Source organism: Eptatretus burgeri, chromosome 16, assembly GCF_056783735.1.
Source record: "Eptatretus burgeri isolate ZD-2024b chromosome 16, Ebu_testis_v1, whole genome shotgun sequence".
Taxonomy (NCBI): domain Eukaryota; kingdom Metazoa; phylum Chordata; class Myxini; order Myxiniformes; family Myxinidae; genus Eptatretus; species Eptatretus burgeri.
The window spans coordinates 26580620-26601497 of record NC_140976.1 but is presented as its reverse complement, the minus strand read 5'-3'; the positions used below and the strand labels follow the sequence as shown (position 1 = coordinate 26601497).

The window sequence follows — 20878 nt, the reverse complement described above, 5'->3', positions numbered from 1 at the left end:
CTTGTTAGTCCGGGAGCCAACCGATCTAAATTAAAAAAAAATTGCCCGGTCTGCTATAAAATTTTTGTGTTGATTTTCATAAAGAGACACCCTTTGAGTATATGAAAACCAATGTTGGCAATGGTGAAACTCTTGCGCAACAACACAGTCAACACTTTTGCGAGCCCCCTCTGATAACAAAATGTTGGCAAAAGCGAAGATGTAGGATGGGGGTAGGGGTAATTCATATTGTCCTAAAATCATAACCACTAAACCTATATACACAAATGACCCCTCATATTAAAGAGGAGTTCATTTCCTATATCACAATTGGTGTAGATTTAACCTACCTTCAATTGACAAGGTTATATGTCAAACAACAAAAGATTTATGTAACTCAGAAATGCTTGACTATCAATGGGGTCAGGAACAAGAACATACTTTTACATGCCATGGTTTTAAGGAAGATAAAATTAGAAATGGATTAACACAATATTGTGACATGAAACATCCTCTTCAGAGGAAGAGTCACTCTCTGAAACAACTCCACCACATGAACCTCTCTGACCAAGGCATATGCATGTCACTCAGCAAGGCACAGCAGCCTTTTTGCATGAACATCGTTTCAGACATTTGGATAATTTGCACATGCAAGACACCGTTTTGTCTATGTTTGGCTTGGCTGGCTTAGACATGAGAATTGGGACCAGTTTTCCATTGATAAGGGTTCTGCCAAATGTTGTGGCTGGGGGAAGTGCTCGGTCACTGAGATGTGCACGTCTATACAGAAGCAATTCATACAATGCTCTTAAAACAAGGAAGTAAAACGCATCTTCTGTTGCTGGCAGTGACCTAAGGTCTAATTTTGAAGAGACAAACATATGCTGCCTGAGGGTATCCAAACAGCTGAACCCTTTTTGGCCATGCAGAGCAGTCCAGTATACTCTGGCCTCATCAATGACACATTCTAGTTGCTGCCATTTCACTATCTCTTCCAAAATCAACAAGGTGGGGAAGGTTTCCTATCAGTCCCAGAGAAACCTGTGCCGCTCTTCTTTTCACAGGAACACAGGCATCATCCCAACTGACTGGAAGAGGGGCCTTGTTGTCCCTCTCTGGAAAGGGAAGGGTGATCGCCAAGACTGCAAAAACTACCGAGGGGTGACGCTGCTCTCAGTGCCGGGCAAGGTCTTTGCTCGGATAATTCTTGATAGGGTTTGCCACCATCTGCTTGAGCACCAGCGTCCAGAGCAGTCAGGCTTTACACCAAAGAGGTCAACGATTGACCGTATCCTTGCACTTCGTGTCCTCACCGAACACAGACGAGAGTTTCGGCAGGGGCTGCTTGCAGCCTATGTTGATCTCTGTAAAGCGTTCGATTCAGTGAATCGGGATGTCCTCTGGAGGATTCTTGGTCTTCGTGGGGTGCCACCGAAACTGATCGATCTGATGTCTGAACTCTACTCTGGTACTGAGAGTGCTGTGAAGTGTGGTGGTACCATCTCTGACTTATTTCCAGTTGTTACTGGAGTTCGTCAGGGATGTGTACTTGCCCCCACACTTTTCAGCACTTGTATGGACTGGATTCTAGGGAGGATGTCGGAGAGATCAAGTTGCGGTGCATCGTTTGGCAATGTCAAGATCTCAGACCTTGATTTTGCAGATGATGCAGTCATCTTTGCGGAGACTTTAGACATCCTCTTGGGGGCCCTCGAGGTGCTGAATGAGGAGTCGGAGCCGTTGGGATTACGGATTTCTTGGGTCAAAACTAAGATCCAGGCTTTCGGTGACATCTTGGATGCTGCTGTCCTGTCTGTGTCTGTTTGTGGTGAGGATGTTGAGGTCGTGGAGAGATTCACTTACCTTGGCAGTGATATTCATGTCTCCGCAGGTTGTGAGCCGGAGGTCAATAGACGTCTGGGTCGGGCCTGGGGAGTCATGGATTCACTGGATCATGGGGTGTGGCGCTGCCGGTACCTGTGCGGGAGGACGAAAGTCTGAGTCTTCAGGTCCTTGGTACTTCCAGTCTTGCTCTATGGGTGCGAGACTTGGACTTTGACCAAGGATCTGAGACGGAGACTTAATTCCTTTGGTACCAGGTCTCTTCGGAGAATCCTTGGCTATCGCTGGTCGGATTTTGTGTCCAACGAGCGGTTGCTGAGAGAGACTCGGATGAGATTTGTTACCTGCATAGTCCGTGAGCGTCAGCTGCGGCTGTATGGACATGTGGCTCGTTTTCCTGACGCTGATCCTGCTCACCAGATTCTCTCAGCGAGGGAGTCTCATGAGTGGGAGGCCAGTGGGCCGACCACGTGCCTCATGGTTGCAGCAGGTTGACCATCATCTCAAGGAGATGGGGATGGGCCTGGCATCTGCCTGGGGGATGGCCAGACGGAGGCCCCTGGAGTACCGGCGGAAAGTGGACGCAGCGACGCGCTGTTCTGGCACATGCTCCCATACCTGACCTGACCTCTTCTTTTCCCCTTCTGAATGGGTAGCTCACTGTGTCACATCCACACAACACATATGTGCACAGAAGTGTAGCTGCGACATCAAGAGGATTTTCTGGTACTTCTTGCTCAACACTTCTACCAGCTCATGAATAGGTAGGTATTGATTCTGCCGTTGTATCCAGAGTTCTTGCAATGTGTTCAAGCAGCAGAAGTGATATATACACAGCATAATTATGTCTGTATCTGTTGCATGCACAACAGCTCCATGGTGATCAAGATATTCCACACAATACGCAAGATGAGCAATAATCCTTGTGTCTGCCTCTTCATGTTCTTCACAAGGTAAGTCCAGAACTGAACTTGATGCTGATGTGATGGAAAGAGTGTGACCTTTGTTTTCCATCATACTACCAAGAATGATGGTCACTCCATCCGGAATAGCTTCAGGACTCTCACAAAGGGAAGTGCCAATGAAGTTCTGAAGATTTCCATTATTTCTTGGATTCTTCATGAATAAATTCCAGTCCGGAATTTCTAGACTCTTGGATGGTGAGAATTGTCTTGCCTGGTCTGTCTGGTTTCTCCTCTGCTGCTCATCACCCTTCAAAGTATGGCTATCATCAAAATCATATTGATCACCAATGATGTTGACACAGTTGCACATTTCAGGTTTCAACTGCAGGATACACCTGCTTGCGAAGATACAGCTGGGGAAGTTCACCAAATGTTTTCGCACCCATTTTTTGGTATTTATTTACAAATGCCATTGTGTCTACCAGATAAACTGTGTATAGGTCACTCTGTGGTAATGATGGCAGCTGTAAAACAACATCCTGCTCAGCTTCAGCAATTAGCACTGCCACGAAATCAGACTCGTTGCCTTTGCGCATTACAACCCCCTGTGCTAAGCGTGGATCAACCTCAAACAGGGATGATGGATAGTCTGTCCACTCATGGGAAAATGCAATCTGTCTTGTGACTGGGTCGGCATCTCGATAGAAACACAGCACACGTGTAGTTGCAGTCTCATCTTGATAGATCCTGATTAAACTCTGTTTCCTTGATGGTTTTGATTTCTTCTGTGAGGAGAAAGTTACCAGCTTCAGTGGTTCAATCTTAATAGAGACCACCTCTTCTGCTTTCATAATGGCTTCCATGCCCTTAGCTTGAGCATGGACCAAGTCTTTTGAAGCATCCTTCTCACTAGTTGCTCTATTGAGCAGAACCACTTGGTTGTTACACTGGAATGGGTTTATCATCTGCTGGCATATCACTTTCTTGATCTCCTCAACATGCATATGTTCTTCTGTTGCCTGCTTCTGTGTTTCTCCATGATGAGTAGATTCCTGTTGGCCTAGATTAGCCATAGACTTTATGTTCTCTGATACAGCTGTGAGAAATGGTGCTGTTTTCACATATTTATCTCGAGCAGCTGGTGCCTGAGATATGCGTTTGAACAGAGATGTCTTCCCTTCATTGTTGTATGTCTGCTCCAGGGCCATGTCACTCCAAACACCATTGAATTTTCCTTTGGAAGAGTGAACTGTGAAGTACCCAACCTGGATCCAGCAAACCTTAACCGAACTGTGTTCAATAGAGTAAGAGGATTTTGGGGGTAGGGGTAACTTTGGTTGACAAAAATGTTAATTTTCTCTTTAAAAATTGATAGAACTCAATCAAATTTGCTGTTTTAATTAGCCATGGATACCATGTTCATATCACATTAAGAGAAATTAGTATTCTAATGCAGCATCTGCCTATGATAAGAAAAGTTCTAAAGGCCATCTTCAAAAAACGTTATTTTTAAGGCATTTTTCACAAAATTATGTACTTTTACGAGGTTTACTTTCACAAAGGCAATTTTTTTTTGTCATTTTACAATGCACTGATTGAATTCTTACATTTAGTTCACATTTATTTTTCATGAATGTGATTTTTTAATTTTTTTAGAAATGTTATTGACAATTGCTGTTTTATCAAATTTTTCAAATCTTCCTCAAACAAAAACGGCCGCCAAAATTTTTCGCAAGAGCTTATGAATTGCCAACATTGGTTTTCATGAACTGCAAACATATATCTAAACATCCTGGGGGTGTAAAATTTTATAGCAGAGGCTGTAAGGTCCAACCCTAAAACAGCCTCGTACACAGGTTGGCTCCCGGACTATGTAGCCCTGTTGGGAAGAATGAAATTGAAGAGACTGACCTGACTGTAATTTTCATGAAAGGTGGTTGTATGAGATATAAAAAAAATCCTCGACTCTTAAACGTGTTCACCGTCATCCTTGTTGCTTCTGCTTGCTCAGTGTTGTCTCGTTGCAGACAGGGAGACTTGGTGGTGTATGATACAGCCCGGAGGTCATTCCAGTACAATGATAAGCTGCCACTCATTTTTGTTGGAGGTGTTCCCCGGAGCGGTACCACCCTAATGAGAGCCATGTTGGACGCACATCCTCATGTAAGCTGGTTATGTTTATATTGTGGCTATCTGCATCCACCACTTGTGGTTTTTAACTGTGAACTATCTTTATTTGCACTTAAAGGCATATACAGGTCATGGACAAAAAAGGGAAAAACACCTGGGTAAATGAGGACACCAAGCAACAGCTTACACACAGGTGTAGCTCATGTGTTAATTAAGCAAATAACATCCCAGCATGCTTTGGGTCTGATATAAAAATGCTGCACAGGCCTGTTTGCCTATAATTATGGATAGTATGGCTGCAAGAGGAGAACCTGCAATGCCCAAGCAAGGCACTGATCTTATACATATCGTTACCCTCATAACAAAAGTGCCTGTCATTTTTTTCCCAGTTTTGAGAAAAACACAAAAAAACTGTAGCAATTCTTCATCAACGAATATTTATTCACTATTTCTTGTGCACAGAGTTGTTAATGGAAGCTAAATGAAACACAAATCTTGTTACTCGTTATTATGATTACATCATGGCTATAGATGACAGGCAGAAAATCTCAAAAACTGGAAAAAATGACAGGCACTTTTGTTATGAGGGTGACGATATATTATGGCCTTCTCAGTCACCAGATCTAAACCCAATCGAGCATTTATGGGATATTGTGGAACAATGCCTGAGGCAGTGTTTCCACCTCCATCAAACAGATGTGGGTTGATTGACTTTCTCGTGGAAGAATGGTGCCGCATCTGCTCCTGCAGAAGTCCAGGTGCTGGTGGACTCTATGCCATGATGCATACAGGCAATACTGGCTGATCGTGGTGGCTCAATGCCCTTTATGTGACTTTACCTTGGTGTTTCCATTCTTATTTTTTGTCCAGTACCTGAATATTGACACTTGGCTAACTTAATCGGATGTTTATTATTTTTTTACTGTGCGATTTAATCGGACAATATACATGCATGTTGCTACATGAGCTCTATTAATAAATACGAGTGAACAATCTGTCCTTAGAGATGGGTTCATTCCCCCAGAATTACTGACGTGACCGCGTTTAATGTCAATTTAAAAGTACCAGAATAACCATACACACTCAATTAATTTTGACAACTTACATCGGCACTCCCACCCTCTGGCCCTCCGGGCAGGACTGCTCATCTCTGCCCACCTTTGGTGGGCAATTTCATGTGGTGATATTTCCACAAGTGAGACTGTACTTCTGGAACACACTGCACACTTAAATAAAAATGGAATACACTGTAACCATATTTTACCTTGCTGGACCACACTAATGTATTTGTGATGTAAAACGCCAAGTGATCAATTTTGAAGTTTTTTAAAATTATTATTAGTATTTATTTTATTTTTCATACGATATATGTTATGCTTAATGACCGAACACACACACACACACACACACACACACACACACACACACACACACACACACACACACACACACACACACACACACACACACACACACACACACACACACACACACACACACACACACACACACACACACACACACACACACACATACTTCAGAGACCTGGGGCAGGAACATTTAATATCCACGCTATCCACCTGGCAAAGGTATACATGCAGTGACATTTGCACCCCTCCAGTCGGCTCACTCCGGATCTGATTCGTACATGTGGGGTAGCCGGGAGGGGGGAGGGGTTGGTGAGAGAAACAGGGGAGGGGAGAGGGATTCCAGCAGATGTGACGTCCAGTTTAACATCCATCCGAGAGACAACACACACATTGATGAATCACTCTGCCTGTTAAACACCGGGTTGACAGTTTATAGCTGGGTCAGGATTCAAACCCAGGTTACACAGTTTAGAGTGAGCGTGCATAACCTCTCGGTTTTCCTGCCATGATGTGGTGATTCATTACTTCATAACAACTGAAACCATTTTTCTCATTGTGATCATGTAATTTATTTTGCCTTCCTACCTCTGGTATCGAACTGCGGTATCGCCATTGAAGCTTGAAGAATGCACACCAAGTGGCTTCACCAAGCAATCCAGAAAAATTTTGAAGAAACTTTTAAAAACGAATCGTTTCATTTTTATTTGTATTTATCTATGCCAAAGTGACGGGTCATACAATGGAAGATCGTACAAAAAGGGGAGACATCGTGGAAAATACAATTTCACATTTTCAGGGAGCCAGGCACCGCCTGTTGCACTGCAGAACAACACGTGGCCATTGCAGCTTGTGGCCCTTGAACTTTGTTCAAGTCGATCAATATAAAGTATTAAGTGACAGTGCGGATATTGTACAGTACTCGCCAAGTGGCTTAAGCACTCAAGGAAGCACTTCAAAGAAAAGGTTGATTAGGAATGGCTGGCTTGGCAAGAAATGATCCGTCGTATTAAACACCTTCCGGAGAGGCCAAAGCAATGTCCGAATTAGACAAATGAACACTTTTTTGTTTGTTTGTTTTAGCAGTCGGAACTGCTGCTAAGTTCCATTCTGGAGCTGAAATTTTGTAATTCAGTTTAGTTTAAGAGATTCTTGAGGTTATGGCATGTACGGAAATGAAATAAACCCATGAACGCTGGCATCTCCTGGCATTTATTGCAATATATCCAGCGATTCATATGTACGATGATCACAAATTCAATAATATAAGGGAGGAAAGTGGGGGGGGGGGAACTCGTTGAAAAATCATTGCGGCGTATTCCAAATCAAGGCTTGGTTGAGCAGGCCAAAAAACATGGTGGCTTCAGACCCCAGCGAGGTAACCCAGGGTACGCCTTAAGTCCCTATAGAGTAAGGTGGCCGAGGATGCGCCTGATAAGGATATATAATTAAATAAGGCTGCTAATTATCTTAAATAGGGGTGTTTTATTAACCCAAACATCCATTTCACCCATGCACTTCCTTGGTGTTCTCTTAGTTTGCATGCAAAGTTTCAGGCTGCTAGGTTTCATGTTTTTTGAGTTATGGAGGAGACACACACACTGACACACGCACACATTTTTTTTTTAGTATAGATCTACCAGTAACTTACCCGTTTTGCTTTCCCATTCCCACATGATAGATTTTGTCCCATTGTCTTTCGATTATTTGCACTTATGAACATTGTCCAAGTGGAACTTGCATGAATGATTTGTGTTAATTCATTTTTTTGGTTTTTTACTTTTGGAGAGTTGTTTTGGGTCACTCCCAGAGACCAAGCATCTTCACCACCAAACAATAAGCAGGGGAAACAGAACGAGGACTGCCACAAAGCCACTACTTTTTAGGTTATTTCTCCGAAATAAGCTCATAGTGGGTCCCAGTGTACAGCCGTCCATCTTACGTACATCCATTAACATTTGATTAAAAAATCTTCCCACAAATTACCTGACTAATTATGGACCAAATTTGGTACAATGCTTCAGGACAGCAAGATCTAATGGGGTTGTGTTCCCCACCTGATGCGCCCCCTATAAAGGGGGTGAAACGGGGGTTTTGCCTCAAATATTGGTATTTTATTCAAAAATCTTATCAGAAACCACCAGACAGAGAAACACCAGCAGCAGGGTGAGAGGGACAAAATATAGGGAGACTTTTTTTTTATGCAATTGTGTAATTTTACTGTAATCCACTTTTCTGCTGCTTTTCATTCCAGTACCACTGTCTTGGGGACAATGAAGCACAGTTGTGATTTGTCTTATGATGCACTTGCATTTCATTAGATGATCTCTCAAACCTGAGGGTGAATTTGAGCACATTGTATATTTTTAATTTTGATGTACCATACACGTCAGTGCTGCCGAAGAAGTTTATTGGCACAGGTTATACTGGGTTTTTTTTTACATTGCTTGCCAGCGTTTTGTCCTTGCTCTATATTTTTAAAACCAATGCATCAAGCAAGGAAGCCACACGCATCATTTCTAAAGTCTTTGGTATGACTCGGCTGGGGTTTGAACTGCCGACCTCCCAGACTCAGAGCTGACACTCTAACCATTGTGTCTGGTGCACATTATATAGTGCTGTTTATTTTGGAGACATTTTTTAAAAATTAAAAAAAAAAATTGCGAATTGTATTTGTTTAAGCAGAAATTAGCTCCAATTATTTTTCGAAATCATAGATTAATGACTGCATCAATGTGCTGTTGCACTTGTAATGAAGGAGGTGGTATATGGGCCTAATATAGTTCAGTATTGTGTGCTTGGCAAGTTCATCGTTTGAACTGACCTATGCAGGCCCGTTTGGTCATTCTCAACCCCAATTTTTGTAAAGTAGTGCAACACTATTGTAATGAAAGTAATGAATGTGTAATTGCATGAATCAATGGATTGCGTGCTTTGCTCGAAGATTTGAAATGGATGAGTATCCATCAATCCATGCTTGCACGTCGTCTGTCTATCTACATTTATTCAATGTACTTGCTATAAAGTAGTGTTGCAGTGTTTTTATTGTATATTGATTCCCACTCTTGGAATGTATGGTCTAATAGACCAGGGCTTATTGTAAACTAGCTGCAAGGCCATACTGGATGGTTATCAGACTTCTCTGTAAAACCTAGAGATATATGTTCACTTGCTGAGCAGGACTCAACTGGCTGTTTTGGCAGGAATTTCAAAATAAAATATCATGCGAGTTGAAAAAAATCGCAGGTTTTACTTCTATGTTTTATTAAAAGCCAAAGTACCATCGAGTATGAACTGTTAACGAGCTAATGTGCAGAGTGTCTGCAAATTATCGTTCCAAATTCAAACTGTAATAAAATAAAATAATGAAATGGGATACACATGAAAGAGTTTTGTTGAGTTTTTTTTATTTTTATTTTTTATTTTGGTTTCCAGGTGTCTTGCGTGACACATGATATAACGTTTACTGCAAATTGTGTTACCAAAAGAAGCGCAGTGTATTTCCTGGTTTATAGAGGACAATTAAATTACACAGGTTGAAAAAGCTTCAGGACGACCTATGGGAGGCAGTCAACATTGAGGAAAACGATCCCTGAGTGACATGGAAAGTTTATGGAGACTGGTAGCATCCTGCAGAGGAAGGGGACAGGCCAGCTATGCACAAGTGGTGAGGATGTTGAACAAGTTCATGAGTCGTTCGAGCGCAGTCCCCATAAGTCCATTCGGATACAGATGATTATCTTGATAAAAGTGTGAGAAACGTTCTTTCAACTTGCAGCAAACCGTGTCGTCGTATCCCATTTCATTATTTTGTCATACGGTTTGAATTTGGAATGGTAATTTGTGGACAGCCTGTATTTTTTTTGCTAAAACCTTCAAGCTTTGACTTTGAGGAATCAGTCAATCAGGAACAGGCAAGGTGGGTGGAAAGTTAGTCATTACCTGGTCCAGTATAGAAGTTGTAACAGTTGCAGAAGGCCTCACCTACAACAAAGAAAATTAAATTGAATGTTTTCTTAAATGCATTTAAAAGTTTGCGGATGTAAAGGGCTTCTGGGTTTTAAAGAGTGAAATCTAATGAGCATTTTCTCTCTCTCAATTTGTGTGGAATTTACTTGGTGCATTTTGAAAGCTGACCAAGTCGATTGGCATTCAAGTAGCTTAGAAATTTGGTAGTGTGCAGCAAGCACTCTTGAAACCAATGGAGGAGAATGTACCTCCACATGCACATGCTTGACAGTGCTACAACAGGAGTGGACAGGCCCTTCCACCATGCTCCACAGGTAGCAAGGCCAGCAAGCCAAGAGGGTGCACCTCTGGCATGTGACACGGGCCAAATCCAGCATCGGATCAGCGGTTTCGCTGACTTTTAAGCACTTTAACTGCTTCACACCTCAAACCTCCATGCCTGGCACTACATTCATGTTATCAATCATCATTTTGCAATATTTGCTCATCATGCTTTTCTCATCCAACTGCCCAACAGCTATTTGCTCCTCGTGCTTCACTGTGTGGCCTCTTTATAATCATGCTTAACCATTTGGTGAGACTGACCATCAGCTTATCCATGAATGGGTTACAAATGGCAATGTCTGTTTGGTCACTGCTGATCCAGAAAATGGCTTCATCCAGCATCAAGGCCTGTCTTTAGGTGCCAAAGACGAGTCTTGCATCATTACCCTTTTTGTTCCAGGCCTTTCTAAATACAGTAGTCCCTTTCTTCATACACGGTATTAACCTTATTTTGTAATTGGGCGAAACCTTGTGGAACCCACTGGGTGGCGGTAACGGCAATTGACAGTCGGGGTTGTGCAGTGTACATTATGAATGACAAACTTAAGTTGCAAAACAAGAAGATGGGTGATGTGTGGCATGGAGTTTCATGTCAGTAGCATTTTGAAGTTGTGCATTATGCTATGTTGGGATGTTTTGGGCCAATTGTTTTAGATATATATAATTGATTATTTGTCTCTTATTCCGATTATGAGACTCAGACTTTGCTGGCCAAATTCACGATCATGCCTCTCACTCGCAGCATCACCTGTTTCCTGTTATTTCTGTAATCGTGCTGTTCTGATTGTGGCGAAGGCTTCTTCTGCACACAGGCTTTGCCATCAATTTCAGCCTGAGGCATCCTGTCCTGGATTTCCGTTGACTTTGATCTGTGATTGGTCCTATTCAACATGTTCGTTGATTGACTGGCATTTGTGGCATTCCTCAAATTTGTTTATTATTCAAACTTTCTGTCTGTATTTCATCATTCATTCGTTTTTCTAGTTTGTGTTTTTTTTTTCCCCAAAATGCATTTCAATATTGGTCTGTTCTCAGATTTGGCAAAGAGATTATTTGCCTCCAATTACCCCCCAGAAGAGTAGGCGAGCAATCGCTGGCAGTGGCCAAAAAAGTTCCAAAATTCCTAGCTTAACTTCGCATTTCCACTGTCCCACGGGAACAAAGTGCAAAAAGGTCAACCAATTCCCCCCTCCCCCCCCACCAAAAGTATGTTGCTACAAACCTTGGCTGGGCATGTGGGTTAGGGCACCCCCAGAAATATCTACAAATGTCTTTAAACCCTCTTATTCCACTCACATTCTATTTAGTGGCTTGTTTGCAAAAACAACAACTCCAACATGCCTTTTAATGGCTTTAAACATAAAAGCAACATATCTAATTTGTACGATGGCTATAGAACCGCAGTAGTTCCTTTAAAAAAAGCAAACCTTACCAGGCACACTGGACCATAGTGTGATGAAACTTTACACAGCCAGGAATGTACACCAACATACCAACATGAGCTTGTTTGTAGTCGGTGAGAACCATAAATGTAGGTTTTGCAAAGTGAAACTTTTGCACAATGCAGACCCCAGAGGCATCTGTAAGGTAACGTCTGATCCTCGGCTCTCTTTCTTGGGGCAATAGGTTGACCACCTCGATGGTAATTGGAAACTGATGATTTGGTACAAATGCCTGTGACCTTGCAGTGATGTTGGTTGCATGTTTTCCATGAGAACTCCACCCTCGTTAGTTGAGCAAAACACGGGTCGTTTTGCATGTATGAGAATTGTCATACTGAGGTTTGCACGCACGCACGCACACACACATACCTTCAAAGGTTCCTTGGAAATCTCAAACAAATACTTCTAATCTCCCACATTGAGAAGTGTATGTGTTTCTGACTGAATTATTGTGCATGACTTTTATGTACTTCTAGTCTAACTTTACAATCTTCTGCAATGTGCTATAAACTTACATAGTTTTATTGAAAACGACACATACGATTGACTATTCCAGAGAGCATGTGTGCCGATAATGTAACTCCATCGTACCATGGACATTTGAACCGTGTATGGGAAAGAGAAGTGCTTCCCAACACATTATTTTGGTTGGTGAACATGTTCCGCTCATTTACGCACACAAACCTGCTCCTTTGCAAAAAGCAATCCTAAGATATTGTTGCGGTTCTCGGAACCGCATGCATACAACAGATAGTTTCCCGAGTTAGTTATGCCATTATTGTATGTGTAGAAAGTTCCCTACCTTTTGTCTAGTGGGTCAGCAGGGATAGCGTTGTGATGGGCTGTTAGTTCGGTTATCAAATCATTTTGCCCTCCATTCCACTTCCCACTCTTCCTCTTTTCACTCCTGAGGTAAATCTTCCTTGCTTACTCTTCGTCTCGCTTACCACAGTGTGACGAACCACAGTGCCTTCTGCCTCGCTTGCTCCCCTCGTCTCGCTTGCCACAGCGTGACGATCCACGGTGCCTTCTGCCTTGCTTGCTCCCCTCGTCTCGCTTACTACAGCATGACGATCCATGGTGCCTTCTGCCTTGCTTGCTCCCCTTGTCTCGCTTACTACAGCGTACCACCATCTACCCGGAGTCTCGTTTTCCGGGCGAGAAACCAGACATGGGCGGTGAGTCACATACGCTTGCACCCAGGTGGGTGGAGTGTACCGGCGTCTGGCCGAAGCCCGGCCCAAGAAGGCGGACCATGTGAGGGGTCAGAACCAGTTGGAATGCCCGACTCGGATGATGACGTCGGATTCGGCATGGCCCCTCCCCGAACCTCGGGCTCTATAAAGAACGGAGAAATCCTCCGTGTAATGAAGGAATTGAGAAATAAAAGGAATTGAGGAATTGAAGGAGGAGTGAAGTGTGTTGAGAATTGTAAAAGAAGTTAGTGTTCCTGCATCTCGTCTCCGCCCACACGCGATCTCGATGAATAGACTCCTGCCTGGTTCCACCTATTGCTCCACCTTCGCCCTCTGGACTCCTGCCTTCTCCGGTTCGGAACACGATCTCCACACATGCGGCTGTGGCCGAAACAGCGCGGCTATTGTCGGGTGCCACACCCTGGAGCGTCCCTCCCCCGAAACACCCAGGAACCGAGAACTGTAACCTCAAACCCCTCCCTCCCTGGCTGCAAAAGTCCTTTTTCACATTTGGGTTTCTTCTTTTTCTATGTATGTGTCTGAGTGTGCTGGCGCCTGGCTGTTAAGTAAGGCTGTAGAACATCTTTTATTGTTGTTACTGTGAATAATGTCGTGTCAAGTCTGCACTGTGTCTGCTTTGGTAAGTTGCTTGTATAATTGTCGCACCCCCCACACCCTTTTCCTCTTTCCCTGCGTTACATACCCAATAAACCTTTGTTGTGCCACATGCTTTTCCTCGCTTGCTGTAATTAAATAATTGTTGTAGAAATGTTCCCAGCTCGTTTTTGTCTTTTCCCTCATTGGTCCAGCATGGTTCGGATCCAGGTTTCGCCGGGTCTTTATTCCCAACAGTCCGTTCCTTCTAGCTGGTACGTCCTTGGCAGTGTCGCTCGGCTGCATCCGATCCGGAAAGGTGATCCGATCCGGTAGAGTGATCCGGTTCGGACAAGGCGTACCGAGGGCGTGGTTTCCCGGTGGTTAAACCGCCTGGTTAATGAGGTAACCCAATTCCATAGGCGGGAGGACCTGAGGTCACGGGGTTGAGTTATTGGCATCCACGGTCGGTTAAGCGACCCTCCTCGTCACGGAATTATCCGTGAACGACGGCCTACAATTCCGGGGAGTCTGGTGGGAATCGACGTCGCTTCCCCCACCTTGTGGTCTTCTCACCCGACTCCACCGGCCCGCAACAATATTAAATAAAGCATTTCTTTGTATGTACATATGTGTTCATCTGAAAATCATAGAAAAACACCAGGGCTGGCTTGATCACCAAATTTTGCATATGTGTCGGAAGTACACAGGGTCAGGACGTGGGCACAAGGAACTCACCCCCCTCCCCACTTGAGGGGGAGGGAGACAACTTACGATTTTTGCCCGATCACCAAATTATGCATACGTGTTGGTAGTACCCAGGGTTAGAAGAAGATAGAGGGAGGGCGGAAGTGGGGGAGAAGACGACTTGCCGTTGCTTCCAAAGGGAGCGGGTGTTTGTCGTCCTAAAAATAGAGAGAATGTTAAGACATGACTCCTTGCTTGTAATTGGCAGAAAGGAACAAGTTTGATCGATGTTTGCTACTGATTCTCTCCATCTCAGACTCTTATTGGAAAATCAATAGGTTTTGCTTTGCTTCCTTCTTGGCTATTTGCAAACAAGCAGTTTACCAACCCTACCTTTGTTTCTCACTTAATAATATGAAGGAAAACATTAGTAGCTTGGTTTCTTGGAGCATCTTTGGCTTTTTACACATGTATACTATGTATAATATATTGTTGCGGTTTTGGAAGAACCTGGGTGGTTGCATCCAACACATAAAGGAACCCTGGAGTTTAGAAACATTAGTAGGATTTTGTTTGAATAGATTACCTCTTCCCTCGTTTCAGTGAACAGGGAAATGCATTGTGTTTGTGTAGCAGGTTTGAATTCTCTTTGTAACTTCTTTTTCAAGATCCTCTTTCTCTTCTTATATCCTTACTCCTCTCCCCATTTCTTAATCTCTTTACAGCACATCCTTACACACAAACAACACGCTTTACAAAACCAATATTACATTACATTAAAAATCCACCACAATCATCAAAAAGTGGTACAGACCAAAGTGCAAACAACTTGGTGGAGCTGAAGCCAGAGGAACATGTCGCGCTCCATGAGAGAGGCGTCCCCATGAGGAACAACTAGTGCTCCATTGGGAAGGTGTCCTCGCAAGAAAGAAGCAGTGCTAGATCTCCAGACTACACCTCTCCCCATGGCTTTACAAGTCCGGGCAGCCCAGAACCAGTCGTGTGCATCCAGTGAACCAGAGCCAGGAGTCGTCCTCAAGGAACGAGCCAAGTGAACGTAAGCTTCTGTGCAGACGGGTTCTGTTGGGAGCGTTCGAGCCAGCCATGGAGCAAGTGTGAACGAGCTGCGGAGCTCTTTCCCTGAACATGCCGGCGATTACATACTGCTTCGCATGATCTTTCGCTTTCTTTCTCTAATTCTAATCGTTAACTTGTAACGCACAAGAGCAATCAACAATTGGCCACCCTCGACTCACTCAGAATTCAGTGAGTGACTCGCATTCACAATTTCCTTTACGCATTACGAAGCATTCACCGCATTTCTCTCCACACGGTGCATTACACCATCACCCTCTTCTCCCCCCCTCCCTTTTTCACGTTGGTACCAACGTAAGCCTTCAGGCTTACGGGCTGCCTTTATCTCTTATATGAGCCTCGACTTGGTATCCAAAAAACAACCTCTGTCTCTCACTCTTGCTTGTCTAATTTTTGAGAGTGAATGAGTCATCTGTCCTTAGTTTCATGGTAAGGTGAGTGTCAAAGGGGCTTGCGCATTATAAGGGAAATAATTTATTTTGTGACGATGCATTGCTTGTAAAGTATGTGCATTTTGTTAACATGACCATTTGTCTCCAACCTGCTTGAGCGTCTCTTTCTCTATTGATTTGACACTAGTATGTAAATAGTGAATGGGAGTTTTTCCCTGCAGTTTCACTATGGTCAGATTAACCGACGTCCCACTTATGGTTCCGCTCGACAGTACTTGATTTAAATCAGAGTGGGGCGTCAAGAACACAGTTCTCTATCTGGGTGGGGATTAATTTGCCGGAAAGATCACGTGGGAATTGGTCGTGAGGACTCTACCGAAATTATTCGTCTCAGTGTCCGTGGTTGCTTAGCAGTTATCTGTGGCTCGTCGGCTTTAGGATCAAAGGTCTGGAAGCGGGTCCGAGAGGTCCCTCGTGGCCCGGCCGGCAAACCAGTAACTGTGTGTGCACAGACTTGGTGGTGTAATTGTTGGAGGCATCAACCAAATTGCAGTACCAGTATTCCAATATAGCTGTGGAATAATAAACTGGCCACAAAGGGAAATCCACAAACTCGATATCAAAACGAGAAAACTCTTCACCATCCACTAAATGTTCTACAAAAATCAGTGTATCCCATGAATGTGCCTGCTGAGATGAGAAGGTGGTTGCGGTATGTTGGAACTCGACAAAGTACACAGAATGACATCTGTCGGACTGGCTGAATATGTGAAAAATTCAAGACTACAGAATCCAATTTGTGTGCAAAAGTGAAGACAGCAAGGTAGAGAAGGTATCCCTAACCCACCCAGAAATTGTTTTGCAAAGACAGGTGCAAATAGAAGATGCCATGAATGAAACCGAAATAGCAACAAATGCAGCCCCAATGATAGCAAAAAAGACGAAAGAAAAATATAAAGCGAAATATCAACAGATGTACACTGACAACTGGGAGAACGACAAAAGAGCAGGAAGATATTTTAAAAAACGGGGGGAAAAAATAGAGTTGAACAGATTGGGCATCTATATTAATATTTCGGCACGCCCCTTTTTTGTTCCACCATCAGATTTTTGTTACTGCATGAAATGAAACAAGCTTTGACATATATAGTAATGATATTATTGTCTTCCTTAAGAGGCCCCTCAAAATTCCTTTTGATGATTATGGTAGTTAAACAGTTCAAAAACTCTATTTGCAAAATGGGAGGAATTATTGCACAAAAAAGAAATAAAAAATGTTTCCCATTTTTTAGAGGACCACTAAGATGAGTTCGGCTCATAGAATCACGCTCCATTTGGGGAGAAAACAGTTGAGTTCATACCTGACGAATTTGCACTTTCCATGTGCCGTAGTTTCTTCACAAAACCATGACTTTCTGACTAAGTACAAAATATTTCTTTGCTTTTTTTATACATGGTTGCCGTTTTGAAATTTTCATCGACCGATACCCGCTGCCCAGCCGGACCAACTGCCAACAAAGTATCGCCCGGTTGGTTACGGTTAAACCCAAAATCATGATCATCGTTTTAGTGTGGAAGTGAGTACTGACAGTGTACTTGGGTCTTTTCCGGGTGGGTGTGGGATTGAGCACGTGCACATAAAAATCTGGCAACCCAACTTGAATTGAACAACAATGGTGCTTGATCCTTGAAATTTGAACTGACAGAAATAGCCTTCGAGCCTTCAGTGCTTCAGTGAGCCTTGAGTCTACCGCTCCGTAAAAGTACTTCTTCAACCGTCTCACAAGTAAGAGTTCGATCGTGATGGCAGATGCCAATAATAACAAGGAATATGAAGACTCCTCAAGTCACTCCTCTGATGAAAATTCTGTTGCAAGCATCCCCCCAAGTCCAAGCCCGAGCCTTGATCCTAACAGTGATATTGAACATCCTCATAAATCAATGGATAAAAATGATATAATATATTGTTTAAAATACATTCATGCTATCTGTCTTTTACCATATGTTGCCAGTGACGCCCGTCAAAGACGGGCACCTTTACTAGTAGACAAATAAGGCTCATTGGAATGGCTAAGGAGTGGTCAGCTCAACTGGGATGGAGAACAAATCATTATTAATGCCCAAAACCACGGACACGATATGAATGGATTTCATAGAATGGCGGGACTGGGTCGATCGGAGAGGTGTAGGTTCTGCAAGGTAACAACAAAAAGCACGAGCCATCTCTTAGCGGGATGTAAAAAAAACTCTTGTCCGAATCACACCAGGGTTTGTTGAGTAATCCACTGACACATCTGCAAAAATTTCAATATCCCAGTTGCAGAAAACTCGTGTAAACATGAACTAAAAGCAATAATTTAGAACAAGGAAGTAACGCTCACATACGACCTGATGATCCCATCAAACGTGAACATGGAAAACAAAGCATTGAGACAGGATATCGTAATTAGGAATATAAAAGAGAAAACGGCATTGCTAATTGAGGTATCGGTTCTCAGTGATTTTGGCCTAAACAATGCAGAAATCAAAAAAATGAACAAATATCAAAAATGAATTGAACCCCCATACCCCATACCCATCCCCAACCCCCATACCAAAATGGAGGTGGACACTTCGAGACCTGGGAGGATTCCAAACCTGCATATGGTGAAAACAACTTTGAACGCACACACACACACACACACACACACACACACACACACACACACACACACACACACACACACACACGTTTATCCATTAGATGTAAATGTAAAAGACTTGTACTTTATGGTGTTGTCTGCAAAGATTTTAAACTTGATTTGCTGCTTTGCTTCATTCTTTTGACCGGATATAATCCGGCCTGAGCTGCTTTGCTTTTGATGTCAACACTGAGAGGAGCTACTTTGTGCTTTGCACACAGTTTAATGATGAGCCGTTGCATTGACTATTTGTGTTTGGTCACGCAAATTGCATCGATCAATCATGGAGTGCATCTTGATCAAGGCCAATTTAAAGTAATGGAAGTGAGTAAATATTTTGTGCTCCACACACATTTTGAGTTCTCATTGTTTTGAAAAAAAAACATTTTTGCAGAACTAGAGATACATTTGATGGATTATTTTGGACCTCTTTACGTTTTAGTCTTGCTGGATGTTTTAATGTTCCAGATACCCCACACTTTGCTCTCATGGTGCAAATGCATTTGCAGAAAAACAAGTTCTGCAAGAGTCTTCAGGACTGAAGGAGGCAGACTAACCAGAAGAAGAAGGATTGGGTTTCGGCCTTAAACGGCTACTGTTCCGCATTTGTCACCTCACACGGATTGCTTCCAAATACCATTTTGAGGTGGCAATCCATTATTTAACCTCAGATCCGTCCACAGTCTCTTCTCAGCTGTTTACAAAGAAAACTCATTCCTGTCACAGCTATTTCCTGAGCAGCTTTGACTGCCATTGATAATTATATTTTTCAGTGAAAGTTCGATTGTAGTCTTGATAATCCTGTATTTGAACTCGGGGTGCATGCAATGTCTGATTTTAAACCTAAATATTCTTAGTTTTGGCATTTGCCTGGTTGAATACATATCTAGCATCACAACATGATGAACCCAAAGCCACCAATATGATCACGATGCCATTTGACTTGTCATGCTGTGTTATGAGCAACACAACCTGACTTGGTGGTGTAATGGTTGGTTTGTCCATCCTGAATTTGAGAGTTTGGGGATTCGAACCCTGTCCGAGACATACCAAAGACTTCAAGGATAGAGTATAGGCAAACAACCGAAGGATGTCGACCAATGTGCAGCTTTAATGGGCCTAATGGTTGCCTCATGTTGAAGTTCCTTGGAAGGGAACTCGTATTTTTATTATTGTTAATGTTATTATTATTATTACTAGTGCGTGGCCGTACGTGCAAAAAAAACAAAATGATATCAAACCTTGAAAAGGCACATACTCAGGTCCCCAGCGTCAATTGTGACGTCATATCAAACGAAGAAGAATTGTGACGTCAATCATGACATCATAGCACCGTGTCCTGTCATTGGTTTGGTAAATAAATGGCCATAACTTGGGAACCACTTGTCCGATTAATATAAACCTTGAAAAGGCACATACTCAGGTCCCCAGCAATATACCTGCAAGTTTCAATTAGATCGGACCAGTGGTTGTTGAGAAACAGCAGTCACAGACAGACAGACAGACACACAGAGATTGCTGGAATTATGGATAGATTATTATGACAGTGAAAACTCTCAAATCTAAAATCCAAACACAACCCAAACTTCTGCACATCCATAGATTCAGACGTGTTGCATATATATATATATATATATATATATATATATATATATATATATATATATATATATATATATATATATATATATATATATATATATATATATATATATATATATATAGTGTTGTGGTTACCAGATTCGCAAACCACCATTCAGGTCCCTTAGGTGAGGTATCTCGGTAAGTGCATGTGTAGTTAGGCCCAAACCCGTTGTCTAGTGGGAATACATGTCATTTATACGTGCTGCGACTCTTCAGGATAGCCGTTTTTCTTTCACTATCTTTATTTTGGACCAACCGCCATGATCACAACCACAACATCAACCACCAACCACAACCACCGCTTCACCACAACCGCCACGACCTTCCCGTCACACCTCGCCACCGTAGCATCGCCACCGTTCTTGCCCCGCTGTGGGTACCGGTGTTGGACTCATGCAGAACGCGCGTCGAACAGCGTGTACAAAATCACGGATTTTCTGCTTCAAAAACGGATCAAAAACGACACACGCCCACTTTTTGCCGTCCAATCGGTGAGCGAGGGGCGGGTGGCCCCGCCCCAGGGCGATCGATATATGCAAATTTGTGGATCAAAAAGCCTTCACGCCCACTTTTTCTCGGGCCAATGGGGAGCGAGGTGAAAGGTCAAAGGGAGGGGGTCAAAGGCGAAGTT

The 20878-nt window shown here is 43.0% G+C and overlaps 1 protein-coding gene across 5 annotated transcripts in view; it reads left to right on the top strand.

Moving 5' to 3' along the window:
- The window catches only part of LOC147010750 (protein-tyrosine sulfotransferase 2-like), a 76327-nt gene that overhangs the window by 8960 nt on the left and 46489 nt on the right, over positions 1–20878 (top strand). For 4 of the 5 annotated variants that reach the window (XR_015052266.1, XM_085859115.1, XM_085859114.1 and 1 more), the window contains exon 3: positions 4754–4889. Coding sequence is in view for 3 of the 5 variants with exons in the window: in XM_085859115.1 (XP_085715241.1) it covers positions 4754–4889 (136 nt within the window). In the remaining 2 variants the exon portion in view is untranslated. Of the gene's footprint in view, positions 1–4753; positions 4890–19112; positions 19250–20878 lie in introns of those variants that run through there. The other variant, XM_085859116.1, reaches the window with a different exon arrangement.